Source organism: Cryptomeria japonica, chromosome 2 (genome assembly GCF_030272615.1).
Source record: "Cryptomeria japonica chromosome 2, Sugi_1.0, whole genome shotgun sequence".
Lineage (NCBI taxonomy): Eukaryota > Viridiplantae > Streptophyta > Pinopsida > Cupressales > Cupressaceae > Cryptomeria > Cryptomeria japonica.
The window spans coordinates 348,359,009-348,383,873 of record NC_081406.1 but is presented as its reverse complement, the minus strand read 5'-3'; the positions used below and the strand labels follow the sequence as shown (position 1 = coordinate 348,383,873).

At 37.3% G+C, this 24,865-nt stretch overlaps 1 protein-coding gene across 1 annotated transcript in view; it reads right to left on the bottom strand.

The window, feature by feature from the left end:
• The window catches only part of LOC131065242 (protein PIGMENT DEFECTIVE 338, chloroplastic), a 153,509-nt gene that overhangs the window by 126,171 nt on the left and 2,473 nt on the right, over positions 1-24,865 (bottom strand). Inside the window, exons 3-6 of the mRNA XM_057999704.2 lie at positions 9,602-9,676; positions 9,431-9,505; positions 9,142-9,222; positions 7,316-7,413 (exon numbers count right to left, since the gene is read on the bottom strand). Of these exons, the coding sequence (XP_057855687.1) occupies positions 7,316-7,413; positions 9,142-9,222; positions 9,431-9,505; positions 9,602-9,676 (329 nt within the window). The remainder of the gene's footprint in view (positions 1-7,315; positions 7,414-9,141; positions 9,223-9,430; positions 9,506-9,601; positions 9,677-24,865) is intronic.

Sequence of the window (24,865 nt, the reverse complement as noted above, 5' to 3'; positions counted from 1 at the left end):
TTTCCTGTGAAGAGTCATCGTCCTCGGATGAGGATTTATTACTTTTCTTCTTCTTTGATGTTTTGTGCTCGCTCTCCAGGTCCATCGCCCTATTATAAGCGTCGTCATATGACGTCGGGGGTACAATTTTCATCTTCCTCCGTAGGGAGGATTTCAGCCCTTCAACGAACCATCGTTTCTTCAATCCATCTGCGGTTTGGCTTTCCATTTTACCCAAGAGTTCTTTCAGCCTCCGACTGTATGCCCGTACTGTCTCCCTGGTACCTTGTTTGGTACTGTATATCTCCGTTACAATTTCATTGTCATCACGGAGCAACCGAAACTCCCCCGTGAATTCCTTTTGTAGATTGGCCCACGTGGCCACTTTTTGCTTGTCCACATCGGAGTACCAATCTATGGCAACTCCTCGTAACGTGGCTGGGAACTGCTGTACCCAATCATCCTGGTTTGTTACTCCGTTGGCGGACCAAATGGTTTCACATGTACGGCAGTGCCGTAAGGGGTCTTCCTTGCCCTCCCCTGTGAACTTTGGCAATTTTTGTTTACTCGCCATCCCACCGCTAGGTCTCGCTCCTCTAATTCCTTGTGTGCTTGTACCTGGCGATCCTCCGCCTCCTGCAACTGAACCTCCACTCGTGGGTCCTCCGAAAAAAGTTGCTGACACCAAACCAAACAAATTGCCTCCCGTACGGTACCCTTGTGCTCCCTCGGCACCTTCGGTCGTACCGCCACCTTCCGTTGTCTCCCTCCGGTTGTCCTCTGAAATGGACAAATTCTTTAGCAGGTCTCTGGTAGCGTCGATCAGGTTTAGATTTCGCCTTGTTTGTTCCACCAACTCTTCGCGGCTTCTTACCCTACGGTGGTATTCTGGCGAACTGTAGAGTTCTCCTTCGGCACCCTCCGTGACTCCTTCTGGCAGCCCTACAACAGTGTAGACAGTGTAGTTCTCTTCGTCTATCTCTGCCTCCGCAACCTCCGTGACACCTCCTGGGTTCCCTTCGGGCAACCCCTCGGCCGGTCATCCCTCGGCAAGCTGCCTTAGCCTACGCCTTCGTTCTATCTGTTGTCTGAGATTCAACGCGGTTTGTGCCACTTCCCATTCGTCACTCTGTATCTTTTTATTTTTGTCCTTATTTAGTCTATTGGGCATAAGTCACTTCCATACACAGCAAACACACGCCATGTACACAAAAAAACTTTTATTATTTTTATTTTTATTTTGCCTTTCGGCCACAATTTATATCAGCAGTGTGTCGGGATTCTTACAAGGTTCAATTTCCCCTCCCCTCTTGCCATCACGCTCTGCGTCCCACGACGATTGTTCCCTTTGCGCGTCGTCGGCCTCTGGGTAAATCTCACCGACGGGTAGGCCCGTTGTGTCCGTGCGCCATCCGTGTCTTCCGTTCTCGAGTTCGTCTAGGCAACGGCGCCAAATGTTTGCCCTCTCGGGTAAACGGTTAAATGCAGAAAGTAAATGCATAGAACATAATGGAAATACATTAAATAACCAGTCTCTATATTAATTCAACAGTCCATGTACATCAAGTGCTTATAACATTACATTTTACACGACTCTCATGATCCCACTTCGAAGAAAAGGTACACAATATATAATACCCGAAGGGGTGCGACACAACCGTCGCGACTCCAACTACCTACCCGTCGGCTAATCAACTGACCGCCGTAACTCATTATTACCGACGACAACATAAACATAATATAACAACATAACATAATGATTATTCCCGGCAACACGAACCACCTTGTCTAGTGTCTAGGGCAACCATTCTATCCTACTTAAGGTTAGTCATGATGCACTTTTTTTCACAAAAATGCATGACAATGTAGAACTTTCCATAAACTAACTAATAGACAAAAGATTTTTGTTCATGTTTGGAACAAACCTAACATCCCTCACTTCTAATTTTATTGCATCACTTAGAACAGGTTGAACATCCCATGTCCCTTCAATAGCATGTGCTCTCCATCACCCAAAGAAACAAAATTTGTAGAACTAGAATTGACAATAAACTTCACAAACTAGTCTCTGTGGCAGGTGAAACGGCAAGATGCACCAAAATCAAAGAACCTGCAACTAATTGCATCATTATTATCTCAGGAAGATGCCATGAATGCATACTCTTCCCTTGAGTCTTGCTCAACCTCAACTGCTGCCACAATGGTCTGAGCCCACAACTTCTTGTTATTTTGGTACATCATAGAGTCAATCTAGCAATCTTTCTTCACATGCCTGACATTATGAGCCCTTGACCTTGTGCTTGGCAGATAATAGAGAAGAGAAAGGTCTCTCTGTTTTGCCTTTGTACTGTGCAGTGAATGCACTCTCAGATTACTCAGAACTGGACTCTCCCAACTTTGCATGTCTTTACTGTTTCTGTAACAAATATGAACAGATTTTTTCAAAATGTGAGTGTTTGACTCCTGCCAACAAATGCAAAGACTTCACAAAAGTTTCAAATGAAGGTGACTGGCTGTTGATGATTAGGGAAATCATATTATCTTCAGCAAACCTTTTACTAATGGCTGAGAACTAATCTCTTAGATCTCTCGTTCTAATAAGATGCTCAGACAAAGACCCTCCTTCACTTAACTTTGTAGAAAACAACAAAATTTACATCTATAGAGATGACTTTTTTCTAAAATTTGATATCTGTTTCTGAGACTTTCTGACAAATTGCCAGCACAAAAGGCAATCCAAACTTCAGAGATCAAGTCATCAAGACAAATAATTTCAATAACAAGGCTTCTTCAAGGCAATTATCAAAATTAGCAAGATTTACAATACATCTGTTTTCTTTTTTGAGATTAATTTTGTCACAATTCCATACACAGAAATTTGAGCATTTTTTGACTCTACAGATTAAAATTTTAACTAGTTACTTTATAGGATCCAGCAAAACAAGATTTTGAATATTGTTCTTTGCTAGTATTTCAAACAAGGGTTTATATGAAAAATTCCAAAGCTTGACGAAATTCTGAAAAGCAGAAAATAAACAATTGCAAAATAAAACAATGTAGGATTTTTCATAAAAATTTTGCTCAGTTTGCTTAATGTAACAGCAAAATATTGGACTTATTTTTAATATTTAGACATTGAAATTGCCAATAAAAAAACAATTGTATTTCTTTGTAATGTCCCCACTTTGAAATAGAATTTAATAATAAATAATAATAATAAAATTATAATACAAAAGAATAAAAATAAAAAATTAAATTAAAATATAAAAGAATATAATTAAATATAATAAAAGTTTAATTAAGTTAATGAATGGTCAAAAGACATGGAATAAAAAGTTGTCACTCCCTCAAACATGAGATATAAAAGGGAGAAGGGAACCTCATTTGAGGGGGGAATAGGGAAGGGAATCAAAAGTGCAGATCTGATTTAAATAAGAAGTGCAGATCTGATAAGACAACAATGAGGAGGCATGACCCTTTAAAGGGATATCTCTTTTCCAAGAGATGTGTCTCCTCAATAAAATAGGATAGTATAAAAGGATATGGAATGGAGGAAGAAAACACCAAGCAAATCATTAAAATATATCCAATCAATCCAGCAAATCGAACCATTCAAAGCAGGTCAAATACATTAAGCAGATCACACAGCAAAAGCATTTCCCATAAGATCGGGAACAGTAATCACAAAGGGAAACCAGTCCAATTCATCACAGCAGTTTTCTAATTATTTCAAATTATTATTATCAAACATATATTCATGGTAAACTTGATATTACTGCCAATCATTGTCTTATATATTTATACCTGTTGTTTATGCATAATAAGAATGTTTAAGTATATGTTCTTATGATAGAATATAAAATGTGCTTGATTGACTGAAACCCACCTTGTGGGAAGGGCCTGGAGTGTAAGCAAAAGGGGTATACAAGGCTAAGTAAGTGGGCCATTCTAGAGTTGACCATAATGGCTCCTATGACAAGATGGCAAGTGTCTTTAGGGAGATGAGACATTGATGGGTAAAGCAAGTACAACCGCCAAGCAAGAGGGTTGAGGTAGACATCCACTCTTGGGCTTGGTGTAGAAATGGCTTCAGGCAGACCCATCGTGTCTCTTCCTCCAAACCCTAATGTGCTTGTGTAGTATTATTGATAATCTATGAATATGATGTGGTATGCCTAACCCCAATGATTGAATATATATATATGTATATGTATATTGCATATGTTGTCTATGTCATGATTGCAAGATTCAAATCCAGGATCGCATTATTAAAGATAATATATACTTGGTAAGATGTAAAACTACCCCTAATTTGTTCTAGTTCTTCTTGTGCTCCATCACAATTGCCAATGTGTCAATCTTTGGTTAACATTTATTCCCCGCCACTAATCTGTCGAATATGTCACATTGAGGTGGCTACATTCACAAATCTATTTAATACACTGCAGAAATATTGGGTAACCCAGCAATACAAACCCAAGTGATATTATACTACTTTTAAGATATGGAGGAGGATAAACTTCCTCAATCAAATGTGCAACCCCAAAAAATGGTGAAACAAATTGTTTGTTCAAATGAGCATGTTCAGCTTACTTTCTTCTAATTTTTTAAGGTAATTTGAATGAAATTGATACTTAGAGGCTAATAATGGACAACCTAGGTGGGATAATGTTGTGCAAATTGGGACTAGCACCTTACTAAAGAACCATACTTGGGAGTTGGCTGACTTGCCTCCAAGTAAATTCCCAGTGGATGCAAATAAGAATACAAGTACAAAGCCCACCTTGTTGGAAAAGGCTAATCCCAATTGAAGATGGACTATGAGGAGACTTTTGCTTTGATATCAACAATGGCTACATTTCAATTTCTTCTCTCCACAGAAAGCCATTTTGATTGAAAGGTGTATCAGATGGATGTGAAGAGTGCCTTCTTGATAGGGGATTTAGACAAAGAAGTCTACAAGATGACATAAAGATTTCAGGTACCTAGTCATGACATTTAGTTTGTCAGCTTATTAAGTCTCTCTATGGGCTTAAGCAAGCTCCATGAGCCTACATGAAGCTTAATGAGAATTTTTGAGATTTTGGATTCCAAAGCAATCTTTCTAATCCAAATATCTATGTTGAAGCCATGTTGGTGACATTGTGATTTTTACTCTCTATGTTAACAATATTGCCTTCACAAGTAGCAAGTGAAATCTGATCTATGTTTTGCTTTTGACGTGACTGCACTAAGCCTCTTACCGTATTGCTCAGATGTAGAATTTTGGCAACATAACCATCTCATTTTTATGGCTTCGGTCAAGTATGCAACAGATCTTTTGGAACAGTTTCACATGATCAATAGTAGCCTTTCCATTACACCTATGAAGATTGAGTATGATGATTCATCACTATTTGATGAGTCACTCTTTGGACAATTGGTGGCAATCTTATATATCTTGTGTCACATGACTGGATTTTGTTTTGTTGTTAGTTATCTCTCTCAATTTTTGTACAGCCAAAACCTGTTCATTGGTAGGCAGCAAAACATGTGTCACAATATGTCAAAGGTACTCTTGACTTTGGCATTCTCTATAATTGATTTCAGGTTGATAGGATATACGGACTCTGATTGGAACAGTTCAATTGATATTTGGAGATCAACTACTAGCCACATTTTTTCTTTGGGATTAAGACTTGTTTCTAGTTTATTTCTTAAGGGGATTATGAGACATAATACAACATTAGGCTATACTATGTACACATGGGAATGTATAGCTTATGTTAATGATGTAATAACACCACCATAGTTATGTCTAAAAGGTGAGTTACACAATGCAATTTACAACCACTGAAGTAACTTCCCCATACAATAATAAATACAAGCCTACATACATTGGAGTGTGTGTCACAAAATTCTCTTAATATCCATGTATCAATTCTTCTAATAATGTTATGACTATCAGAGACAATATGTTGGAGTAGAACAAAAGGAGTGAGGATTTTTTTAGTTTTGCTAAAGGGAAAAAGTCCCTCTATTATCTTTGGCAGTCCTACACTGAGATTAAGAATTCGGCATACACATGGAGGAAAGTGGCAAGAAAGTCATGCTAGAAAGGTCACGGTCACCTAGTGGAACATAGTGAACTTTGTGGATCATGTTGGAAGGATTGCAAAGAACCCACATTAAAAGCTGCTGCAATCAGATTCATTTGATGGTCCCTCTGCACTCACGATGGAGACGGTAATGAAACTATCTAATGAACCAGGTTTGAGTCCTTAGAGCTAATTCTCTTGTTTTTAATCTGTGTTGTGTATGCGATTCAGTTTGTGCTAGGTGTGTGCATTAGAGTCAACAAAATTGAAGAAACAAATTTTATATTATGTAATATCAAATAATCATAAATGTCAGTTAGGTGACAGTATCTAGCTTGTCAAAACATTCTTGATACTTAACTTAACCTAGTTTAACCTTTATAGTACAATAAGTTTTTTGTAAAGAAAACCAAAAAGGCTAAGTTGAAAGGTATGTAGTAAAGGCTACTAGTTTTTTATTGCATGTTAAAGCCTATTGGCCCATAGGGACATTTGATGAGTGAGGATCCCAATAAATCCCTCATTTAATTATAAAAAATTTACAAACATTTTAATAAATTAAATTATGAAAAATAAAATTACAATAATCAGCAAAATAAGATTTTGTGTTTTTAAGTTTTATACATGTTTTCCCAACTTATTCAATAACTTAATATTTTCCAATAGTCTACAAATATATCTCAAACAGGCATCTGAGCAACTGATACTAATACTTAGCTCCTTAAGGGCAATACAATAATTAGCTCCTTAAGAACAACAACTTACAAATTACAGCTAGATGGCAGAAGCCATATATTGGAAGGCCAAGAGTCAACACTTAGAATTCCACCTTACATGTCACTTTGGGGATACGAATTTGGATCTCAACCCCTTCAACATTTAACTGTAAACTGTAAACTATATAAGTAACACACCAGTGCAATTGGCATAGAAAACCAAGAAAATGCAACATAAGGTCAAAATATAAGATATACAAAGACAAAAGTTCAGCAGCTTTATTATTATTATTTGGACTCATTTAATCAAAAGGTTGTAATGAAAATAGTAGTTGATACAGAAGCTAGTGTGGACAACAAATTTCAACAAGAGAGTGGTATACCACTTAAATATGGTTAACCTTTGGCCCTTGGGACTAAGTTAGACAAACGATGGAAAAAACATATTAACTACTAAAGCATCACCAGGAATGATAGGAAACAGACACAAAAAGCACGGGATAATTAATAATTGTGATATTTTGACAGAACAGTGTGCTTCACCTTAGGCTTGTTCCATCAACCCTCACTTGTGCTCCATATGAAAATATTTTTGTTATAGACCCTTCAAGTAATGTTCCTTCACAAAGATGTTTCATAACCTATCAAATATCAACAGAAGAATGAATTTCATTAAAATGGCAATACAAACAAAAACATAATTTCCTAAAAACCTGTAAGAACATCACTCAGTTCACCTGAGAAATGGTAATATAGTTATTAAATAAGACGACTAGCTAATAGTTTGAAGAAGCAGTGGTTTCTTCATTACTTGCCCCTGAGGAAAGAATGAGCTTTATTTATCTAAGGTCCTATAAAAGGGTTATTGTGCTGCCGTCCCAGCATTGAAACATCAGGCTAAGTTCAAACATCAGAAGGGAAGTCACTTGTTTTTAACGCTCTTAAGGGGAATTTCACAATAAAGAATTCTTAAAAAAACAAAAGAAAAGATACAAATTTGCAGAATAGCCCACTAATGAATGTCTGTGGCATGATACTGTAGGCAGCAATTGGGAACATTGCAACAATTACAAGTTGAACAAAGAGTATAATTTGCAAACACTGACGAGATAGCACTAGTCAACAGAATTTGGGGGAAATAACAATAAAAACATATACATATGAAAATGATTAATCAGGATTTCAAACCTCATTATGTAAATTCGTTACAACATTTCTAAAAAGCAAGCCAGAACAGCATTAAGTATACAGCCTTGACCATATGTACATGAAGACATAATATTGTCTAAACAAAGGCTGCACGTATAGCCTCCACAGATGGATAGCATCATTGAGATGATTTGGGAAGTGTTGTGTTACTCCTGCAGAACTTGTCACAGTCCAGTTGTAAGCTGAAGCTAAAAGGAACAAGAATTGGATATAGACAGCAGAGTATGACAGAAAAAATTATGTAAGATAATGAATAAACACTGACAATGAAAATGTCAATGTGATGGGTTGAAAAATTGCATAGGCAATTCATATAAGCACAGTGGATAGTAAAATCCAATGCAAACACTTCAACAGATGAAGCTTTTCCATCTTTCACAGCACCAAATGATTAAAACAGTTTTTCTTTACTTAGTTCAAATATATTGCACAGAAGGATTAGTTCTCAGGTACTTGTATCAAATGCAAATGGTTGTTAACTTATACTGATTTTGAAGTAAAGGCTGCTGCAGCCCTTTCTGCAATAAGTCTTTTCCATCCTGCCTAATTCTGCAATTTTTGAATTAAAATATTACCAAGAATTAAGGATGTCAACTAATTCTTAGAATCTTAATCATTCACTGTTGACCTATACAAAACCTTTTACCTTGGTTTTCAAATATCTTAATAATATTAACATCAAAGCCCTTGTTTGTTACAATAACTAATGTTAATTTACATAAAAACAAGGTCTGAATCAGATCGTAATGTTTGCCATTTTAATCTCCCAAACCGTGCATAATGCATTTAGAAGATGTTTTGTACTGCCTAATTATAGCAAGTCAGCACCCAAGTTATTAAACATGACAGTTAAGGACATCCTTGACTGACTCTGAATTTTGATGGAATTGAATGAAATTATGAGAAAGAAAAAATCATCTTAATACCATATGAATCGTGTCAAGAATTTAAGACATTTTTTATTTCAGGAAAGCAGCATCAGAATTCCCAGCATTTCATAGTTAAGTATAAATGAATCAGTTTTCCATCTTCCTTTCCTGGAATAGAACTAAGCTAAATTTAAAGAGCTGCTAAAGTTTCAAATGCTTTCGTCTCACATGAACAGATACTAATAATTCCAAATAATACAGAAAAGAGGTTTCAAAGATTATAAGGCTAACCCAAGCTTCCCTTTCACTGATTATTAAATCACCATTTTCTTCATCCACTCTAGTGATCAATACAGTTATCTGCCTCCCCACCTACAAAAAAAACATGGAAAAAAATGAATAATAGAGAATCGAAGACAAGTTCAATCTACTATGAATGGTACTCATCTTCAAATTCTAGATTGGTTGTTAAATTGTATGACTAAATGGATCAGCGAATGCTACAAAGTATATCATATTACTTTTTTAGTATAGTGATTTCAAGTTTCAATAAATGAACTCTTTATGAGAATAGGCTTACATTAGATCTCAAGGTTGTAAAATTCTCATAAGGTTTGTTCACCAACTCTATTTTGGGAAGGAATGCTCTTAAGCCCTGCAAGATATTCACAGGATATCAATTCAAAATCCTTGAAAAAAAATGAAAACACAAAAATGAAAAAGAACAGAGTAATTGAAGAAAGTAGTGTACCTCAATCCTTGTAACAAGCCCTCCAGTGTTCCATTCTGAAATACAAACGTCTATGGGCTCATTCAGCTTCTTAATCTGCAAAACACCAAATGATGTACAGTCAAAAGTTACAAATCCAGATTTGAAACCATATACTTCTTTTCTACTTTACCCTAAAGCAAGTGTTCCTGAGATACCTACTTGTTTGATAAACAGCAGTGACATGCTTTGTAAAGAGCAGGTAGCTAATTAAGATTTCAATGAACCAATTTCAAAATGAACCTTTTAGCTTTGCCGTATCACTAATAATAAGGATTAAAGTTGAGAGGCCACCAGTACTTTAGTAGGTTGGGTTTAAGGATTGCAGAAAACATGTCTTTGTAAACAGGCAAATATATGTAAGATAATACATAAAATAAAGCCACAATTCAAGAAATATTTACTAAAAGCTTTTAGGCCAAGCACATATTATATATAAATAGAGGGAGAACAAAAATTTGTCCCCTGGGTGTAAATGATGTAGCTATTAAGCAAGAATCATAAACCATAGTTGCAAGCTCAGTGAGTTCTTGCCAAACTACCAAGTTTTTTTATAGGGTGAGTAACTTGCCAAAGACTTGTGAACCGATTCCTTTAGAGTAACTCACAAGTTTCTCTGCAAGACTCAGGGGATTTTGGAAAGAAAACTTAGCCGCTGCAAAAAAAAACATGCCAGCAGTTATTAAATCTCTTTTTTGTCATTTTTGTCTTCAACAGTTGCAATCTCAGAAAATCAAATTGATTGTTGACTGATTGGTAATACAATTTGAAGGATTTATCCATGATTAGAGTGCATTTGAACAGGTATTTATTTTGTTTTCTATTTTTTTTATTTCCAAACCCTAAACAACGAAAATCCTGTTGTGATGCTACCGAAATTTTATTTTCTTTCCAACCCTGCCATATTTGTTCTGTTCTATTTTTTTTGTCTTTTTTCAAAATTTTAAATTCAAATTAATGAAAACCTGCTGTTATGGCGCATAATTTTTATTTTTTTTCAAAGCCCAAAATCTATAGTGTCTAATGCAAGGTGCCAATAGAAAGGACCTGTTGTGATGTTTTCACACATCGCCCCATTGCAAATGGGGACCCCCACTTTTTTGCTCATAGGTTAGTTCTTTTGCTTAGTTTGCTTGGCTTGGCAGTAGTTTCTTTAGTCATTAACCTTTTACTTGTGAGAAGATGCAGTGCTTTGATTGTCAGGATGTGATCAAGACAGCATGTCCATGTCTTGGACTAAGATGAGCAAACAACCTTCAGCTTCCTTTTTGTCAAAATGCATAAGTGTTGGATAGGGGTGAAGAGCTTCATTGAACAAGGATTCACAATGTAACCCATAGGCTAAGTCATGAGATAGGTTTTATGAATGATGAGCAACTCTCAAGCAAATGGAAACACTTCAAGGACTGGATGAGGAAGAGAGGAATTGATCAAGTCTAGGTGGATGAAGTTGAGGGAAATATGAAAGAGTACGAGTTAGTTTTCCTTAAATTTCCGAGAGGAAATTCAAGTATGAAACTCTCATAGTGATAGAGTCAACCTTAGGAAAGGATGAAGCCCAAATGCAATAGTGATTCCATGAGTGCCCAAAATCCACGACTGGAGAAAATCCACAACTTGGTGGAATCCACAACTATGAAGTGAGGCAATGACTTTTTTCTTTAACATGCCAAAATCCACGACTTGGATGTTCACTAGGTCAAGATGAGTGAAGGTGGCAAAATGTAGTGTTTACCCTCCAAATCCACAATCAAGAGGTGATGATCGATCAACTGAGATTGAGTACTTAATGAAGGTGATTCAAGGTCTAAGTAATGATGAAGAACAAGGAAAATACCAAAGTAACCCTGTGAAGAATTTACTTTACACTTAGTGAAACCAATGAGTGAAGAGGTCGAAGTGAGTTGTCCTTGACTCACTAGAATCCACGACCTTAAAAACCTTGAAGATGATGCTAAGTGAAGGCAGCAAAGGGTGAATTCTGTAAAATTCCCTACTGGAATGAACTGAAAATAAATGTAATTGCCCAGTTTACATAGGGGATTTAACGTGAATTTACTGGTTGTCTATGAAAATAATAACACACATGTAATTCCACTGTACGATTCCTTTCTGAGATTGTATGCAAATAGATATATTTGTAATTTAACCAGTGCCCATTTAATACTTGAAATTCCAGATTAACATAGCATCAGTTATTCATCATACAGCAGGGTGTTTTATAATGCACCTGAATATACGATGGTTGTCCAGAACTGTACTTCAGACATCTACTGTGAAATAGACCAGTATTGTGATGGCTATTTGATGAAGACTGCTCGTCCACTGTAGAAGGATATCCTTTTGGCTACAGTTAATACAACATTTCCTTCTGGATACCGTTAATACCCCAAAGCATGACTTATACGTGCTTCTGCATTAAACGCCATATATCCTCGTGGTCGTAATTCCCCGGAACTCAACCCGAGAATTTCATTCTCTTGCACAGCCATTCCAATATCTGCGTTACGTCTTCTGTAGTTAGCACCTTCCGTTGGACAGTAGAAGATGCCCCAATGATCCCAATATCGGGTTTCCAAATCTACGGAGGCGCCATAGTGTGCTCGGGTTTGTGAAGTACCCAACGTCACCCTTTTTCCCATGATTTAATGGCGTGGTAGGAGCGTTTAGAGTATGTCGTGGTTGAACACGGCACTATCACTCACCGCTAATGTATTATGTGATGCAAGATGCCTCCGCCGGAAGCAAACCAATGGATACCTCTTTCGATTCTGCATACCAATACCAATAGGCCAGCCAGAACAACTGACGAAAGGTTCTAATTGCCGGGTTGTGTAACAACACACGCAGCTACAGACTTAATATTCCATGAATTGTTTTTTACCCATTTTTCCTCCCTTCCATCGCAGATGCCCATTCCTTTTATTTCCACCAAAGTGGTTATAAGTCCTGTAATAGTTACGGCTAGTTACGCTTAAGTAGCAAATATGTAATTAAAAGAATATGCCTTTGTAAATATTAATCATTTATATAAATGAATGGGAAATTAATATAAAGTAATTAATATTTTTATATCTTCGTTAATCACATACAAGGGGACATGACAGTCTCCCCTGCCTCGTGTTGCTTGCCCTCGAGCAACTCCAAAACTGTCTCGTTTTCCCAGGTAGCATCGTCCTGAGGCAAATTTTTCCATTTGATGAGATATTCCCTGACAGTTCTGTTCCGCAGTTGCCTGTCTCGTGTTTCCAAAATTACCTCTGGTATCATTTCAAGCTTCCCTTCATCATTCAGAGGGGGTAAATCTTCGGACACTGACACCTGCTGCCTCAGAGCTTTCTTGAGACAAGATACATGAAATACATTGTGTATCTTGCTATCCACTGGTAAATCAAGTTCATAGGCAACTGTACCAACCTTCCAGGCTACCCGATAGGGACCATAAAACCACGGTTTTAATTTTTCAGACCCACTGTGTTTGAGAGAAGATTTCCGATAAGGTTGCAGCCGGAGAAATACCAAATCTCCCACTTCGAAATGTCGTTCAACTCGTTTTTTATCTACATAGATTTTCTGTTGATTCTGGGCACATTGCAAATTCTCCTTGAGAGCTGATAAAATATCTTGGCTTTCTTGAAGCCAATCACGAGTTTTAGGTACATAGCTCTGTTCAAAAGCAAGGTCAAGAAAGGAGAGTACATCATAGCCATATAATGCTTTGAAAGGAGACATACCAATTGACATATGAAACGTATTATTGTAACAATATTCTCCCAAATATAACCAACAAACCCAAGCCTTCTGATGACCGACGACATAGTTACGAAGATAACCTTCAATCCATTTGTTCACTGTCTCTGTTTGTCCATCGGTCTGTGGATGATAGCTGGTGCTATGATTCAACTCTATACCTGTTAATCTGAAAAGCTCTCCCCAAAATATGCTCAAAAATCTGCTATCTCTATCACTTATTATAGTCTTTGGTAAACCATGTAAACGGAAAACCTCTCTGAAGAATAATTCTGCAATCTGAACTGCTGTAAACTCTGTAGTGATAGAAAAGAAATGCACAAATTTAGTTAATCTATCAACCACGACAAAAATACATTTTTTACCATGGGATTTCGGTAAACCTGTGATGAAATCCATTGAGATACTTTCCCATTTCTGATCTGGTATTGGTAGTGGTTGTAATAAACCTGCCGGATAGGTTTGCTCTGCTTTATTTTGCTGGCAAGTGGTGCATTCCTTGACATAGTGTAGAACATCGTTTTTTAATCCTTTCCACGTGAACCTTTCTCTTACTTGACGATACGTTTTGAAGTATCCCGGATGCCCTGCTAGAGGAATATCATGCATAGATTGGAGAATTTTTCCTTTCAACTTCGATCCTGAAGTTAAATAGATCCTGTCCTTGTAATAAATAACATCATTAATAATTTTATATTTATCATCCTGTATATTACCATCTAGCAAATCACATGCAAAAGAATCCTTTGAATATTCGGTCAGCAATAAAGATTTCCAATCAGCTGTTACAACAGATAATGCGTGGATTTCAGGCCTTCTAGATAACGCGTCTGCAACTACATTATTTTTACCCTTTACATATTCAATCTCAAAGTCATAAGCTTGAATCTTACTGATCCATTTCTGTTGCCTGTCATTTAAATCTTTTTGACCCAAGAAATATCTCAAACTATCATGGTCAGTTTTCACCACAAATCTGCTACCAACCAAATACTATCTAAATTTTGTCAATGCATGCATGATTGCCAACATTTCTTTATCATAGATGGAATATAATTTCTCAAGTTTATTAAGTTTCCTGCTTTCATAAACTATAGGATGTTTGTTTTGCATTAAAACTGCCCCTATTCCATCACCAGAAGCATCACATTCCAACACAAAAGGTTGACTAAAATCTGGGAGAGCGAGTACTGGACAAGAACTCATTACCTCTTTAAGTTTCTCAAATACCTGTTGAGATTCCTCAGTCCATCTGAATGCCCCCTTTTTGGTAAGATCTGTCAAGGGCGCCCCAAGCTGTGAAAAACCTTTGACAAACCTCCTGTAATAACTGCATAAACCAAAGAATCCCCTCAATTCTGTAAGGTTCCGTGGTGGTGGCCACTCCAAAATGGCTCTTATCTTCTCTTGATGAACTGGTACCCCTGTTGCACTGATCATATGCCCTAAATACAAAATTTCAGTCATTCCAAATTCACATTTAGATGCATTTGCATACAATGATTGTGATTCCATAATACCAAGAATTATGTCAATATGTTTCAAATGCTCTTCCCAAGTTTTGCTATAAATCAATATATCATCAAAGAATACTAGCAAAAATTTCCTTAGCTGTTTGTTAAAAATATGATTCATACAGGACTGAAATGTTGCCGGAGCATTTGTGAGACCAAACGGCATAACCAAGAATTCATAATGACCATAATGACAACGGAAAGCAGTTTTATGAATGTCTTGTTCTCTTAACTTTATTTGATGATATCCTGATCTCAAATCAATTTTGAAATAAATAGATAGCACCATGCAATTCATCTAGCAATTCATCAATTCGAGGAATTGGATATCTGTTTTTGATTGTTTTCTTGTTAAGAGCTCTGTAATCAATACACATTCAAAGAGTTCCATCCTTCTTTTTGACCAACACTACAGAGGATGCAAAAGGACTAGAACTAGGTCTAATGTGCCCCATATCCAATAATTCCTTAATTGCTTTTTCTATTTCATCCCTGAATGTTTTAGGATGTCTATAAGGGGTAGTAATTACTGGTTTAGCACCTTCTTCTAATTCAATAGTATGTTCAAAACCTCTATCAGGTGGGACTCCTGGAGGAATATCACTAAAAACCAAATGATGTGAATCTAATACTGTTAACAAATCATCTTGATAAGATTTAGATTCAAAGCCTGATACCTTGTTGGAGATTAAACATTGTGCAGACCATGCCACCTCTCCATGTCTAAAAATAGCCTCCATTCTTTTAGCACTGACGATCCTAGGGCCACTGTTGGACATTCCACGAAGGACTACCTTCTTATCATCAATTTAAAAGAGAATTCCATTCTTTTAAAACTCTGTGTATATTCATCTAGTGTTTCCATCCACTGTATGCCCAAGACAACATTAGTGTCAGCCAAATCAATCACATAGAAATCATCAGTAACAGTGTAATTGCCAAGAGTAATATTCAATTTAGGAACTTTATGAGTGCTAGACAAATTAGTTCCACCTACTACTCTAACATCAAATCCTTCATGTTTTTCAGTCTGTAAACCACGTTTTTCCACAAGTGCTGCATCTATTAAATTATGTGTAGAACCACTATCAAGCATAACAATTACACGTTGTCCATTCAAAACTCCTCTAACTCTAAAAATATTATAATGTGGGGTTCCTGTTATGGATGCTATTACTCCTTCTCTTTGTTTGGTACCAGTTTCTGACTCAGTGTTCTGGGGTGCTCGTTCTATGTTAGGATCAACATTCTCTTCATCGTCACTGTCAGACATAACCTCAATATAATGAATTTTTCCCTTCCCTAAACATCTGTGTCCAGGCTGCCATGCTTCCCTACAACTGAAACATAGTTTTTTCCTTCTGAGCTCTTCTCTTTCTTCTTTATCTAACCTGTTTTTAGGAAAATCATCTTTGTTGTAAGGTTGTTTGTCTTTTTCCGGTTTAGGAGGTGGTCCTTTGTTAAAAAAATTTCCTTTTGAAGATGGTTCTAATTCTCTTGCTCTTTTGACCGCTGTTTGTAAAGTAAGGGGGTTTAAGGATTTAACCCACCCTTTGAGGGAATCAGACAATCCATCTATAAATATCACAATCTTGGGCCTTTCAGAAATTTCAGTGACTAAGACTGCCAATTTTTCAAATTCAGAGATATATTGTTCAACAGTTCCAGTTTGCTTAAGTTGAGTCAAATCCTTAAGGTGTAATTCAAGATCCTTAGAATCAAACCTATCAATAAGTTTCTCAGTGAACTCAACATAAGTGCCTATCAAATTATGACCTAAGGTTATTTGTCCGTGATGCCACCATTCATGTGCTACACCGTCAAGATGTAGCGTAGCATATTTAATTGCCTCTTCTTCCAACATAGGATTTAATTGGAAGTATGTATCTAATTTTTGCACCCAAGCCCGAGCAATTTCTTACCTGAACCATCAAAATAGGGAATGGACATTTTTCCAATTTTTCTTTGTAATTCATTGTTATTTCCCCGCTGTCCTCTTGGCCTATGTTTCATTCTGACATCTATATTCTCTAAATGTCATTGTTGATCGGAATTCTTCACCGGAATCTAACCAATCCTGATGTATTTATGCCTGTACTTCTCTTATTGTTGGTTCATTTTCTAGTGGCTGGTTTCTAGCAGTAAATGTGGGCATAAATGGTCTAGCTGTTCCTGTTCTTTCTGGCTGATTATTAACTGACTGTTCATCTCGACCCCCATTATTTTGATGTTGGTTATTCTGCCTTCCATTATTCTGGTGCTGATTTATATTATTGGCCATAAACTGGGTCATCAAATTGGTCATCCTGTTAACATTATCTTGCATATCTTGCTGACTTCTGATTAATGCAGCCAACAGATCCCTATTGTTATCTGGGTCTCCCATTTTGGTTTCAAAGATAATTTCTTCGTCAGTTTCTGTGTGGCTATTCTCAATTTCAAATGGAATAGACGTACTACTCTGTGCTAAAGGAGAATTTGTAAATCTGTTTTGACGGGCCCTAGTATGTCGGAAATTATAATTTCCTTGGTGCATACTCAGCTGTGCATTAAATTTTTCTGAAAGTTTGCATTAAATTTTTCTGAAGATACCCTACAGGCTGGCAAGATTTAGAGCTATGATACCACTGTAAAATTCCCTACTGGAATGAACTGAAAATAAATGTAATTGCCCAGTTTACACAGGGGATGTAACGTGAATTTACTGGTTGTCTATGAAAATAATAACACACATGTAATTCCACTGTACGATTCCTTTCTGAGGTTGTATGCAAATAGATATATTTGTAATTTAACCAGTGCCCATTTAATACTTGAAATTCTAGATTAACATAGCATCAGTTATTCATCATACAGCAAGGTGTTTTATAATGCACCTGAATATACGATGGTTGTCCAGAACTGTACTTCAGACATCTACTGTGAAATAGACCAGTATTGTGATGGCTATTTGATGAAGACTGCTCGTCCACTGTAGAAGGATATCCTTTTGGCTACCGTTAATACAACATTTCCTTCTGGATACCGTTCATACCCCAAAGCATGGCTTATACGTGCTTCTGCATTAAACGCCATATATCCTCGTGGTCGTAATTCCCCGGAACTCAACCCGAGAACTTCATTCTCTTGCACAGCCATTCCAATATCTGCGTTACGTCTTTTGTAGTTAGCACCTTCCGTTGGACAGTAGAAGATGCCCCGATGATCCCAATATCGGGTTTCCAAATCTGCGGAGGCGCTATAGCGTGCTCGGGTTTGTGAAGTACCCAACGTCACCCTTTTTCCCGTGATTTAATGGCGTGGTAGGAGCGTTTAGAGTATGTCGTGGTTGAACACGGCACTATCACTCATCGCTAATGTATTCCGTGATGCAAGATGCCTCCGCCGGAAGCAAACCAATGGATACCTCTTTCGATTCTGCATACCAATACCAATAGGCCAGCCAGAACAACTGACGAAAGGTTCTAATTGCCGGGTTGTGTAACAACACACGCAGCTACAGACTTAATATTCCATGAATTGTTTTTTACCCATTTTTCCTCCCTTCCATCGCAGATGCCCATTCCTTTTATTTCCACCGAAGTGGTTATAAGTCCCGTAATAGTTACGGCTAGTTACGCTTAAGTAGCAAATATGTAATTAAAAGAATATGCCTTTGTAAATATTAATCATTTATATAAATGAATGGGAAATTAATATAAAGTAATTAATATTTTTATATCTTCGTTAATTACGTACAAGGGGACATGACAAATTCATCATTATATCCTCTAAGTGTCCAAGCAAAGGCATTACAGTGATCAACTTGAGAAAATGATGAAGCAATCAAATTGAGGTGGCAATCAACATGTTTGTGCACGAAAATCCACGCCTCCTCAAAATCCACGATCTTGGAAGAAGGTCTCCAACTTGTCTTTAAATACAAGGAATTCACCGCTTGAAGGCCCTTTTGATGATCAACTTCAATAAATGCAAGAATAATCAATTTGAAGTTAAGGTCAATGCACTCATCCATGGGTCTCCAAAATCCACAACCCTAGGAAATCCACGAAGTAGCAAAATCCACGACTCAAGGGTGGATGGCGAGATTGATCAATGAAATGAAGAAGGAATAATGAACTCATTCAATCCTTGACTCAAAGAATGAAGATCAACAACATGGTCAAGGAAATTAATTGACTAATTGTTGGACTTTGCAAGTTTGAATAATGATGAACTATCCATGGACTCAAGGGATCCATGCCTCACCAATATCCACGACCCTCCAAAATCCACGAAGTAGCAAAATCCACAACTTGGAGGTGGATGGCATTAAACTTGTCCATGAGTTACCCAGATCCACGACTTTAGTGAATTGGTGAAATGATCAATTTTTCAAGGGTTGGGTGAAATACATAAGTTTAGTGACTTAATGCTTAGAATGGTTTCAACAAGGAGAGATCACCTTTGCAACAACTTTTTCCCTTGGTGAAGTTATCCATGACTTGGAGAGGAATGATCAAATGTGTCCATGACCTAAAGAAATCCATGCCTTGGAGGTCTTGAAGGTGATGTTGAGTGAAAATTGCACTAAATCAAATTCATCCTTAAGACTCCAAAATTTGCAAATAAAGTGCTTTTAATGGTAAAGATAAGAAGGGGCTGGTGTCATCAACTTTATTCATAACTTGAGGTGAAGACCAGCAATTTTCCATGAGTCCACGACCTTGGGATGATATCTCCAACTTGTCCTTGAGTGCTCAAAATCCACCACCAAGGTGTTTTAATAATCAAGATAGGCGAGAACTTAAGTGAATGAATTTATCCTTGACTTGCAAAAATCCATGCCTAGCAAGAATCCATGCCTCCATGAAATCCACGATCATGTGAAATCCACAACTTGGAGATGAGGTGCTTCAGTTTGTCCATGGGAAGCAAAAATCCACAAAATGCTAAAATCCACGCTCAGGTAGACCTAATTCACAGGTGCAGGGCAGAGCTTGCTATGGTTTAATTGCACAGATTTGACTGAGAAATGAAGGGTTTGCAGACCTAAAGTGAGAATTTGACAAAGAGTGCATATCAGGTCAGCAGTGAATTATAAGAGATGTTGAAAGTATGATTATTTGGCAAATCTAAAGTGAAGAATCGGACTTGAAAGGGGGAAAATCAGACTTAAAGTTTTGCATCCTCCACACCTAAAATACATTTCCAGACGTAGAGATATCCATTTCCAGATTTGGAAGCGGATTTTGAGACTTGTTTGATGGAGCATTGATGCTATTTTCATTTTATATCACAAGCTCCTTGATTCATAGTGTTGTGTTCTTTTTCAGGTTTGATGAAGAAGGACGCATGGAGTGGTGATGGGTCGCATGGGAAGACTGACAACATCAAAATTCACCTCTCATCAAGGCAAATCAGAAGAAAAGAACTTCACAACTGGAAGGGAAGACTGAACAATCACAAAAAATTTCAAGACTAAGGGCTTCACAACTCAGCCGTTGCAATCATAACAAAGAGGACTCAACATGGTAAACAAAGGAATGAAGAGGCAACCTGCAAGATAACAATGCAAAGGAGAGGAATGTTAGATGCAAGAAGGATGCATGGAAAGAGATATCTCAGCAAGATGATGGAAGACTCAATCACATGGAGGAAACAAATACAAGGACTTCACAATACAAAGGAGGAGATCAGCATATTCACTTTACAACTCCAGCATTGTATTGATAGCATGAAGGATTTACAACATCAAGATTCACACTTCATCAAGGCTCATGAAGAGGAATGAATACCTCAACATGAAGACTCATCAACACAAAGAGAATACTTCAAGATCAAGGAAGAGAATGGAGGGGAAGCTCTCCACAACACTTCAGCCAGGCAAGGAGGATACAATTGCAATTGTCTTGAATTTCCTTCAGAAATTAAAGACCCCAAGGTCAAGAACATCAAGCATAAACATCACAAGGTCTACGTCAAATGCAGCACAAGGGCACAATTCCCAAGTATGAAGAAGGATAGGTGAAAGTGATCAAATCAGATAAGATGATACAATTTGGGAGTATCTCTCACCATCATCACACTCATCAAGGAGCAATTGGAGATGTTGAGTATCAAGAGATATTGCTCAACTACAAACACTTTGTGATGATCTACAAGGCGTGCAAGTAGCTGAGGTGGCAACGACTCACCCTCATTCATCAATCAAAGTCAACACGTCCAAATACATTGAAACTGATGCATCCAAGAGTGCTGCAAGTGACACATGTCACTTTGTCAAATATTGTTTATCCTACCTAACCTCATCTCTCATTGGTTCGAATTCAAAAAAGGACATGCATCCACAATATGTAATCAAATCATTGGTCAAGTATTAGATGTGATGCAAAGTTAGTTATAACTAACCCTAGTTAGGATTTATCTTGTAATCTTGGTCGTTGATTTAGACTTTATCTTGGCCATTCATTTCTAAAGGGAAGTCTATATAAGGCTTGCTCTCCGCATTTGTAAAAGTGAATAGTGAATGGACATTAGATAGCAAGTAGCTAGAGGTAGAGTAGGAGGAGAAGGCAGAAATTGTTGCCAAGGCATGTAAATAAACATACTTTTCATTGAATTTATGGTGGATAGTGGTGTTTCTTCTACATATTGCATGGTTTCTTGTTATATCCTCAAATTAGATAAAGTTAATTGATGATGGTGGATACTTATGAAGATATTGTGATGAATTTCTCGGTTCAAGCTTTTTGTAGTTTGCTGATTGTAAGCTATAGTGTAAAGTTAGCCTGGGCCTCATTAATTGTGCTATGTTTGATTGTGGATACTTGTTCAAGTTGCGCCAGCATTGGGTATTTGAGTGATGTATTTGCAATGTGAAATCTCCCACTTCCTTAGAAGATTGCATCAGTCTTGTGTAGCTGTTGTTATTGATATTATAGCAGCAGGAGATATCTTTCCCTTGACTGCTGTATGAGTTGTTAAAAATACTTTATATTACAACTTGTGTTTATTGAATATTCTAGTTAAACTTTCGGATTAACATCGCACCCCTTGGTTTTGACTTTGACCCTCCCGATAAGAGTCATGTATGTTCGTTGTCTTGCATTAGCCGAGTCTATAGTTCCCTTTGATCGGGAGTCTTGGAGGGGTGGCGTCGTCATAGGATATACTATGGTTGCATATGCGATACCTGTGGATAAACAACAGTTGTCATCATGATGAAGCAAGGCTTGATTTGAGTGAATTTGTCTAACAAAGTAACATCTATCATCATCATTGATCTTAGGAGTAGCGTAGTCTTTCTCAACCCTTATTTTTTTTTATCTTTTTTTCAAGTCAATTAGATCTCAAGTTCCAGCAAAGTTCAAGTATAAATGTAAGTCCCCTTGTGATTCCAGCAATATCACATCATATATCACTAAGTCTATCCACGTATAAAGTCAAGACCTGACTATCGGAACCTTGGAGTCATCTCGTTTGATCGCATAGTTTAGCATCTAAGAGGTCTTTGTTCAAGAGAGGATAGAATACTTAGTATTTTATTCTGTGTTGCATGGTGTCGTAAAAACACATCAATAGGACCCTCCATGGAAGCATGGCACACTGAGTATGATCAAGGACATAATGACCTGCATCAATTGATTGAAGAACTACAATGAGAGGAGGCATCAATTGATTGAAAAACTACCTTGCATAAATTGCTGGCCAGCATATCCAATTTGGTAGCCAGGTGTAGCAAGAAGTGAAGAGAGAAATGAATGCCCTATTTTCTAGTTATGAGGAGAAAATTTCGAAAGGAAGAGGACCCAAGAAGTGCTTATATTGATGAGAAATTCCACAACTACCCCTAAATCATCTAGAGATTCTCTTATTGGCCCACAAATTCAACATTCTTCCACTGAGGAGAGTTCTAGCTATCTAGATTCCCCACCTAATTTCTTTGTTCCTCACAATGTTTCAAGCACACGACCTTACTTGAAGGTGCCACTTGGAATTGAGAAAAACACTATGAGGCAAAGATGGTGGCTGCAATCTTTTTGAACTAAGATAATCTACCAGTTAATGTGGCAAACTACCCATATTGGGATGGATTGGTAAAAGCATTAACCATTGCCAATGTGGGTTTAAGACACCAATTACGCATAATTTTGTTGGCCCATTGTTAGAGCAAAGTCATCAAAATCTAGAGCTAGTGTTAGAAGACCAAAGGAGAATGTGGCAGGAAAAGGGCTGCAGCATTTTATCAGATGGTTGGATAGATGGTAGGAACAAAATGCTGACAAACTTTTTAGTGGCTTTGAGTAACACATTAGTGTTCTTGAAGTCCAAATATGCCTCATTATGAAGTGAAGAATGCTAAGACTTTGTACAAAACTGTTGCAAAGGGTGATATAGGAGTTTGTGGCGGAGAATGTTGCCCAAATTGCCTCAAACAATGCAATTGCATTAGTGGCCTTATCAAGACTCATTCAAGAAAAGCATCCCACCATTTGTTGGAGCCTTTTCTGCCCGTTGCTGAGATTTAATATTCAAGGACATTCAGAAGATTGGATGGATCACAAGTGTGGTTGAAGATGCTAAAAAGGTTGACAATTTTATCTACTACAACCATACTTGGATCCTCAATTTGATGAAAGAGCACATGAAAGGCGAGGAATTTGTGTGATTAGGGGTAACATAATTTTCTACGAACTTCATCACTATGCAAAGCATTGTAGGGGCAATGTCTTCTCTCAAGCAGATTTTTGTTAGCAATGAATAGTTTAACTCTCCATATTATAAAAGGTCAAAAGGGGAGAAGGCCATGAGGACAATTTTTGATAAAGTGTTTGCTGGGAATGCAAAGAAGATACTCAAGGTTGTTGGTGTAAAAAGGGGTATTACCCAACTAGTTTCACCATTAGGTCCTCTTCACACCTTATACACCTTATCATTTAAGTTTACTTAGGGTGCACATGGGATACTTATCACATCATGTCTCATATCATAAGATTAAGACACTTGTCATAATCTTATGATATGCAGTAGTAGATCTAGCACCACCAGTAACACCAACAGCTAGCTACTACCACTAGACCAGCCAGTGAACAGGCCATAAAGCTATTACTAAGCCAAGCCAGCTACCTTGTATACAGCAGCAGTAGTCGAGTTTACATATACAGAACCAGATCCAGACCTTAGCGAGCAAGCTTAAGATCCAGCAGTTTCTCGTTCTCGCCATCGCCAAGCCAATTCATTGTAGATTCATTCGCATTTGTATATTTGTATTCATTGATAGGAATACAGTTTATTCTTGTCAAATTGATCTTCTCATTTCATTGTGTTTTCAATTAGGCCTTTAGATTTTGAGTGGCTATCTCCATAGCCAAATCTTCCAAAGGTAAGTAAAAAACTTGACTTTTAGAGGAAATTTAGTTGTTTTTTTATTTTTTTGTTATTGTTTATAGTTTTCTATTAAATTTAATTTTAATTTTCAATTTTTTAGGGGACAAAGCTTTTGATCAAGGTTCTATGTTTGCTTGATGGGGGTAAAATGCCAATAAGTTATCACTATGAGGCCATTAATCGGGCCAAAGAGGCCATTCTGCATTCTTAAGGTGGGAACGAAAGAAAATATAAAATAATTTGATGCATAATTGATCCTAGATAAACAAACCCATTCCACCAACCAATAAATGCCATGTGGTACTACCTAAACCCCATTTTTTTCTTCTTTGATAGGTTTAAAGCTGATGAGGAGGTCATGGCCAGTTTTACTATACGCATAGAGGATAACACCATACTAAAGTTTTAGATACATAATTCTAGATGAGTTGGAGGTCTACAAGGGTGCCGAGAGGAGGTTTAATTCTTCACCTTTATATGTTATTTTGAGGTGGGTAGCTACTCTAAGTTGGATTCTCAAGACTAAATTCAAAATCACAAGTAAGCGTACCTGCTCGGGATGAGGTGTTTATTCAAGATGTATGTCTGGCCTCTCTGCAGCGGATGGGGGACC